The 9,240-nt window shown below is 32.7% G+C and overlaps 1 protein-coding gene across 1 annotated transcript; it reads left to right on the forward strand.

The window, feature by feature from the left end:
* Positions 1–1,517, forward strand: LOC6032855 (elongation of very long chain fatty acids protein 7). Its single transcript, XM_001843330.2, has 5 exons — positions 1–219; positions 291–481; positions 542–785; positions 851–987; positions 1,049–1,517. Exons 1-5 carry the CDS (start codon positions 162–164, stop codon positions 1,289–1,291), a joined length of 873 nt encoding a protein of 290 aa, XP_001843382.2. The 5' UTR covers positions 1–161; the 3' UTR covers positions 1,292–1,517.
* Positions 1,518–9,240: the final 7,723 nt, after the last annotated feature.

The following is a 9,240-nucleotide window of genomic DNA, read 5'->3' on the forward strand; positions in this document are numbered from 1 at the left end:
TCACAATGATTCGACGGAATTTTCGTACACCACTTCCCGGCAATACAGGAGCAGCGATTGTCCAGTTTCAAACGTGGGCTGACACGGGACGGAAGCTCGAGCTGCATCGGTGCAGAGTACTTGGTCGTCGCTGAGAAGGTTGAAATTCAGGGCTCGTCAGGATGTTGGTGCTACGATACTTGGCTTCCTTTTACAACTATGTAAACTACGAAGTTAGTGGTAAATATCGAGGGGGGTTGGGGAATTTGTGGTGCAAGTGGAGGGTTGTTAGTAACGGATTTTCCTCGCAGATCCACGCGTCAACCAATGGCTTCTGATGGAAACGCCATGGCCGGGGTTTGCAATTTTGGGGTTGTACCTGATGTTTGTGCTGAAGTGGGGTCCCAAATGGATGGAAAACCGGAAACCCATAAAAATTGACAACTTCATCAAGGTGTACAACTTGGCGCAGGTGTTTGTGTGTTTTTTTCTGTTTATCGAGGTAAGAGCAAGAGTTTGTAATGTGTAGTTACGAAAAGTTCAGTGATCGATTCCTTCAAAGGGATGGCGGTTGGGATACCTGCGAGGCTACAGTTTTCTCTGTCAACCGGTGGACTATTCGGATGATGAGGTGCCCCTCAAGATAGCTCGTCGTTGTCACATCTACTTCCTGGTAAAAGTGTTGGACCTGATGGATACGGTGTTCTTCGTGTTGCGGAAAAAGCAGAACCAAGTCAGTTTTCTACATGTTTACCACCACACCGGTATGGTTATGCTGACTTGGAGTGGCGTCAAATGGTTCGCAGGTGAGATTCTCCTAACTGAGATTAGTTTTTGAAGTTTTACTTAAATGTGCTGTGAATACTTTCAGGTGGTCATGGAGTGTTCATGGGCTTCCTCAACAGTTTTATCCACGTTGTCATGTACTTTTACTACTTCCTCACATCGGTTAGCGACAAGTACAAAGGAAACGTTTGGTGGAAGAAGCACATCACTCAGCTGCAAATTGTGAGTGAAATCTGTCGATATTCAAAACAATCCAATCTGACCCAAATTCCTTTATCCGCAGATTCAATTCGGGCTAATCTTCCTGCAGTGGTTCGTTCTGGTGTTCCAACCCAACTGTGCGTTCCCCAAGTGGCCACTGTTTGTGCTGTTGCCCCAGAACTTGTTCATGTTCATGCTTTTCCTCGACTTTTACTACCATGCTTACATCAAGAAGCCAAAGCCAGCCCAGCCAAAACCGGTGACCCCAAGTGTCGAGGAGAGCGTCCCAGTTCTCAAGTCAAAGATCAACATCCACACCGATTGATCGCTTCATTCTTGGACGGCGGAACCTTCTGTACACTTCCTGTCCATCTGCCCGTAGTTGCTAAGGCTGATTAACATTACTTCGTTTAGACTAATTTATTGTAAAGTTCTGCTTTCTTCAGCCCACAGTCAATGACCATATCAAGTAGAAAGCCACATTGCTGCTTCGCGTTCAATTCGTCAGTGACCTTTAGTGTAATAAATAATTATAACAGTTTCCACATTGACGTGTGCGTGTTACTTTGCAATTCTAATGGGAGGGGCTGAGGTAACGTATCCGTTGCATCGGAATTGTGTTGGCCGAAATGCAAATTCTTGCGTCGATTGAGTTTGTCTTGTTGATTAATCAAAGTGTATTCATTCTGTAGCTTTTTCTACTCTATCACAAGTTTGAAATTCTCAATATCATAGGAAATGTGTCCACCATACATGAGGATTATTAAATCATTTGAATTTGTCAAAAATTTCAGCACAATAGCCTGGCCAGATTTTTGACAAATGACACAGGAGGCTCGAAGATCGATGAACTCTCGAGTGGCAAGCAGGCGTTGCCAACTATGTGATCCCCCTCCACTATCCCCTTTTCCCTCCAACATATCAAAGCCATTAACAATGTGACTATTTGGACATGTGTTTGATATTCCGTGGGTTTCTTTGATCGCCACTTTTGGCCGACTGGCTGCGGTCACACTCTCGACGGTCGTTCGCAGTTGATGAGGAAGTTTGAGGTTAGTGTTGGTGGTGTGATACTTTATACACATCTTGGCATCGCCGCGCCGCGTCGTCGAAACAGTTTGGAGAAAGACAATATCGCTGAACGATGCGCGCGCGCACGTCTGTCTTGCGGTAATCTTGTCCGAGTTGACACGAATAAATCTCCATTTACATGATGAATTATTGCGGGTGCGTTTCCGGCCTTAACTGGGAGGTTGATTTATGCTTTGTTTATTTTATAGTGTGATGATATTTTTATGCTTGATCGTGCATGTTACTTTAGAAACAGACAGTGTTGATATTGGTAAAAATTTACACTTTTTCTGATAAAAAATTTAATAAATTTGTCTCAAAATCTCCCATTGCCTACAACCCCGCCGACAATCTTTTTGCATATCTTCGCTTGTCATCGATGCTGTTTGCTTGCACTTGCCTTCGCCGCTTAGCTACTGCAGCAATTGCAACGCCCCTTTCATTCACAGCTTTCGGGCAGAAAAGTACCTACATGTGTCTGTCCACCCCTTTGGATGGCTCGGGACTTCTGGGCGAGGTGAGGAAGATACTTTGCGATGTACGTACACATGTAGAGTTGTTAATTTAAATACGGTATAATGATGGATAATTAAACTGACGACAAAGCGCTCTTTCGACGGAACGTCGATGACAAGCCGGGCGGTGGGATCTTTTTGCGACCATTCTCGGAGAGATGACGTGACAAAACGGTTGTGCGGTACTGTGTTTGCTGATCAGGACACACTTCCTAATGATCAGATTAAAAAGATTTAATTTTTTAATGTGAAATCAGTGCATCAAGGAATTCATTATTTATTCGTTTTTCTAACAACATTAGATCAAAAGTGTTCCGATTTTGTGAGCGCTACAAATTTGTTGGATCATTAAGCAATGTAAAATATAAACCCGGTTTCATTTTTATTTTTCAAACATCTTAGGTTGTTGCAAATATTTTTCAAATTTATGGTTGCCCCCTTTCAAAAATCTTAGAATCTTTAATAAAATTTAAAATATAATTAACAGAAAACAATTTAATAGAAATTAACTGAGTTGATAATAATATTTAATTTTTTTGTGAAATTCCAAAAGTAAAAACTAAAAACTAAAAACTAAAAACTAAAAACTAAAAACTAAAAACTAAAAACTAAAAACTAAAAACTAAAAACTAAAAACTAAAAACTAAAAACTAAAAACTAAAAACTAAAAACTAAAAACTAAAAACTAAAAACTAAAAACTAAAAACTAAAAACTAAAAACTAAAAACTAAAAACTAAAAACTAAAAACTAAAAACTAAAAACTAAAAACTAAAAACTAAAAACTAAAAACTAAAAACTAAAAACTAAAAACTAAAAACTAAAAACTAAAAACTAAAAACTAAAAACTAAAAACTAAAACTAAAAACTAAAAACTAAAAACTAAAAACTAAAAACTAAAAACTAAAAACTAAAAACTAAAAACTAAAAACTAAAAACTAAAAACTAAAAACTAAAAACTAAAAACTAAAAACTAAAAACTAAAAACTAAAAACTAAAAACTAAAAACTAAAAACTAAAAACTAAAAACTAAAAACTAAAAACTAAAAACTAAAAACTAAAAACTAAAAACTAAAAACTAAAAACTAAAAACTAAAAACTAAAAACTAAAAACTAAAAACTAAAAACTAAAAACTAAAAACTAAAAACTAAAAACTAAAAACTAAAAACTAAAAACTAAAAACTAAAAACTAAAAACTAAAAACTAAAAACTAAAAACTAAAAACTAAAAACTAAAAACTAAAAACTAAAAACTAAAAACTAAAAACTAAAAACTAAAAACTAAAAACTAAAAACTAAAAACTAAAAACTAAAAACTAAAAACTAAAAACTAAAAACTAAAAACTAAAAACTAAAAACTAAAAACTAAAAACTAAAAACTAAAAACTAAAAACTAAAAACTAAAAACTAAAAACTAAAAACTAAAAACTAAAAACTAAAAACTAAAAACTAAAAACTAAAAACTAAAAACTAAAAACTAAAAACTAAAAACTAAAAACTAAAAACTAAAAACTAAAAACTAAAAACTAAAAACTAAAAACTAAAAACTAAAAACTAAAAACTAAAAACTAAAAACTAAAAACTAAAAACTAAAAACTAAAAACTAAAAACTAAAAACTAAAAACTAAAAACTAAAAACTAAAAACTAAAAACTAAAAACTAAAAACTAAAAACTAAAAACTAAAAACTAAAAACTAAAAACTAAAAACTAAAAACTAAAAACTAAAAACTAAAAACTAAAAACTAAAAACTAAAAACTAAAAACTAAAAACTAAAAACTAAAAACTAAAAACTAAAAACTAAAAACTAAAAACTAAAAACTAAAAACTAAAAACTAAAAACTAAAACTAAAAACTAAAAACTAAAAACTAAAAACTAAAAACTAAAAACTAAAAACTAAAAACTAAAAACTAAAAACTAAAAACTAAAAACTAAAAACTAAAAACTAAAAACTAAAAGCTAAAAACTAAAAACTAAAAACTAAAAACCAAAAATGACGAAAATGACGAAAATGACTAAAATGATGAAAATTATGAAAATGACGAAAATGACGAAAATGACGAAAATGACGAAAATGACGAATATGACGAATATGACGAAAATGACGAAAATGACGAAAATGACGAAAATGACGAAAATGACAAAAATGAAAAAAATGACGAAAATGACGAAAATGACGAAAATGACGATAATGACGAAAATGACGAAAATGACGAAAATGACGAATATGACGAAAATGACAAAAATGATGAAAATGACGAAAATGACGAAAATGACGAAAATGACGAAAATGGCGAAAATGACGAAAATGACGAAAATGACTAAAATAACGAAAATGACGAAAATGACGAAAATGACGAAAATGGCGAAAATGGCGAAAATGGCGAAAATGACGAAAATGACGAAAATGGCGAAAATGACGAAAATGGTGAAAATTGCGATAATGTCGAAAATGTCGAAAATCACGAAAATGATGAAAATGACGAAAATTGCGAAAATTGCAAAAATGTCGAAAATGTCGAAAATGACGAAAATGATGAAAATGATGAAAATGACAAAAATGGCGAAAATGACGAAAATGACGAAAATGACGAAAATTAGGAAAATGAGGAAAATGAGGAAAATGACGAAAATGAGGAAAATGATGAAAATGACGAAAATGACGAAAATGACGAATATGACGAAAATGAAGAAAATGACGGAAATGACGAAAATGACGAAAATGACGAAAATGACGATAATGACGAAAATGACGAAAATGACGAAAATGACGAATATGACGAAAATGACGAAAATGACGAAAATGACGAAAATGACGAAAATGACGAAAATGACGATAATAACGAAAATGACAAAAATGATGAAAATGACGAAAATGACGAAAATGACGAAAATGACGAAAATGGCGAAAATGACGAAAATGGCGAAAATGACGAAAATGACGAAAATGAGGAAAATGACTTAAATAACGAAAATGACGAAAATGATGAAAATGACGAAAATTGCGAAAATATCAGAAATGTCGAAAATGATGAAAATGACGAGAATTGCGAAAATGACGAAAATGACGAAAATGAGGAAAATTATGAAAATGACGAGAATTGCGAAAATGACGAAAATGACGAAAATGAGGAAAATGAGGAAAATGAGGAAAATGACGAAAATGAGGAAAATGACGAAAATGACGAAAATGACGAAAATGACGAAAATGACGAAAATGACGAAAATGACGAAAATGACGAAAATGACGAAAATGACGAAAATGACGAAAATGACGAAAATGACGAAAATGACGAAAATGACGAAAATGACGAAAATCACGAAAATGTCGAAAATGACGAAAATGACGAAAATGACGAAAATGACGATAATGACGAAAATGACGAATATGACGAAAATGACGAAAATGACGAAAATGAGGAAAATGACGAAAATGACGAAAATGACGAAAATGAGGAAAATGATGAAAATGACGAAAATTGCGAAAATTGCAAAAATGTCGAAAATGACGAAAATGATGAAAATGATGAAATTGACAAAAATGGCAAAAATGACGAAAATGACGAAAATGACGAAAATGACGAAAATGAGGAAAATGACGAAAATGACGAAAATGAGGAAAATGATGAAAATTACGAAAATGACGAAAATGACGAATATGACGAAAATGAAGAAAATGACGAAAATGACGAAAATGACGAAAATGACGAAAATGACGAAAATGACGAAAATGACGAAAATGACGAAAATGACGAAAATGACGAAAATGACGAAAATGACGAAAATGACGAAAATGACGAAAATGACGATAATGACGAAAATGACGAAAATGAGGAAAATGATGAAAATGACGAAAATGACGAAAATGACGAATATGACGAAAATGAAGAAAATGACGAAAATGACGAAAATGACGAAAATGACGAAAATGACGAAAATGACGATAATGACGAAAATGACGAAAACGACGATAATGACAAAAATGACGAAAATGACAAAAATGACGAAAATGACGAAAATGACGGATATGACGAAAATGAAGAAAATGACGAAAATGACGAAAATGACGAAAATGACGAAAATGACGAAAATTGCGAAAATTGCAAAAATGTCGAAAATGACGAAAATGATGAAAATGATGAAAATGACAAAAATGGCAAAAATGACGAAAATGACGAAAATGACGAAAATGACGAAAATGAGGAAAATGACGAAAATGACGAAAATGACGAAAATGATGAAAATGACGAAAATGACGAAAATGACGAATATGACGAAAATGAAGAAAATGACGAAAATGACGAAAATGACGAAAATGACGAAAATGACGAAAATGACGAAAATGACGAAAATGACGAAAATGACGAAAATGACGAAAATGACGATAATAACGAAAATGACGAAAATGACGAAAATTGCGAAAATGTCGAAAATGACGAAAATGACGATAATGACGAAAATGACGAATATGACGAAAATGACGAAAATGACGAAAATGACTAAAATAACGAAAATGACGAAAATGACGATATGATGAAAATGACGAAAATGAGGAAAATGACTAAAATAACGAAAATGACGAAAATGACGAAAATGATGAAAATGATGAAAATGACGAAAATTGCGAAAATGTCAGAAATGTCGAAAATGATGAAAATCACGAAAATGACGAAAATGACGAAAATGACGAAAATGACGAAAATGATGAAAATGACGAAAATAACGAAAATGACGAAAATGACGAAAATGACGAAAATGACGAAAATGACGAAAATGGCGAAAATGTCGAAAATGACGAAAATGACGAAAATGATGAAAATGATGAAAATGACGAAAATGACGAAAATGACGAAAATGACGAAAATGACGAAAATGACGATAATGACGAAAATGACGAAAATGGCGAAAATGACGAAAATGACGAAAATGACGAAAATGACGAAAATGACGAAAATGACGAAAATGACGAAAATGACGAAAATGACGAAAATGACGATAATAACGAAAATGACAAAAATGACGAAAATTGCGAAAATGTCGAAAATGACGAAAATGACGATAATGACGAAAATGACGAATATGACGAATATGACGAAAATGAGGAAAATGACTAAAATAACGAAAATGACGAAAATGACGAAATGATGAAAATGACGAAAATGAGGAAAATGACTAAAATAACGAAAATGACGAAAATGACGAAAATGATGAAAATGATGAAAATGACGAAAATTGCGAAAATGTCAGAAATGTCGAAAATGATGAAAATCACGAAAATGACGAAAATGACGAAAATGACGAAAATGACGAAAATGACGAAAATGACGAAAATGATGAAAATGACGAAAATAACGAAAATGACGAAAATGACGAAAATGACGAAAATGACGAAAATGGCGAAAATGTCGAAAATGACGAAAATGACGAAAATGATGAAAATGATGAAAATGACGAAAATGACGAAAATGACGAAAATGACGAAAATGACGAAAATGACGAAAATAACGAAAATGACGAAAATGACGAAAATGACGAAAATGACGAAAATGACGAAAATGACGAAAATGAGGAAAATGACTAAAATTGCGAAAATTGCGAAAATGTCGAAAATGTCGAAAATGTCGAAAATGTCGAAAATGTCGAAAATCACGAAAATCACGAAAATGATGAAAATGACGAAAATGTCGAAAATGATGAAAATGATGAAAATGGCGAAAATGACGAAAATTGCGAAAATTTCGAAAATGTCGAAAATAACGAAAATGACGAAAATGACGAAAATGGCGAAAATGACGAAAATGGCGAAAATGGCGAAAATGGCGAAAATGGCGAAAATGAGGAAAATGACGAAAATGGCGAAAATGACGAAAATGACGAAAATGACGAAAATGACGAAAATGACGAATATGACGAAAATGACGAAAATGACGAAAATGACGAAAATGACGAAAATGACGAAAATGACGAAAATGACGAAAATGACGAAAATGACGAAAATGACGAAAATGACGAAAATGACGAAAATGACGAAAATGGCAAAAATGACGAAAATGACGAAAATGGCGAAAATGACGAAAATGTCGAAAATGACGAAAATGATGAAAATGACGAAAATGACGAAAATGACGAAAATGACGAAAATGACGAAAATGACGAAAATGACGAAAATGACGAAAATGACGAAAATGGCGAAAATGACGAAAATGACGAAAATGAGGACATGACGAAAATGACGAAAATGACGAAAATGACGAAAATGATTAAATTGACGAAAATGTCGAAAATCACGAAAATGTCGAAAATCACGAAAATGACGAAAATGACAAAAATTGCGAAAATGACGAAAATGATGAAAATGATGAAAATGACGAAAATGGCGAAAATGGCGAAAATGACGAAAATGACGAAAATGACGAAAATGAGGAAAATGACGAAAATGATGAAAATGACGAAAATGAGGAAAATGAGGAAAATGAGGAAAATGAGGAAAATGAGGAAAATGACGAAAATGACGAAAATGACGAAAATGACGATAATGACGATAATAACGATAATGACGATAATGACGAAAATGACGAAAATGAAGAAAATGACGAAAATGACGAAAATGACGAAAATTACGAAAATTACGAAAATTACGAAAATTACGAAAATGACGAAAATGACGAAAATGACGAAAATGACGAAAAA

Source organism: Culex quinquefasciatus, chromosome 3 (assembly GCF_015732765.1).
Source record: "Culex quinquefasciatus strain JHB chromosome 3, VPISU_Cqui_1.0_pri_paternal, whole genome shotgun sequence".
Classification (NCBI taxonomy): domain Eukaryota; kingdom Metazoa; phylum Arthropoda; class Insecta; order Diptera; family Culicidae; genus Culex; species Culex quinquefasciatus.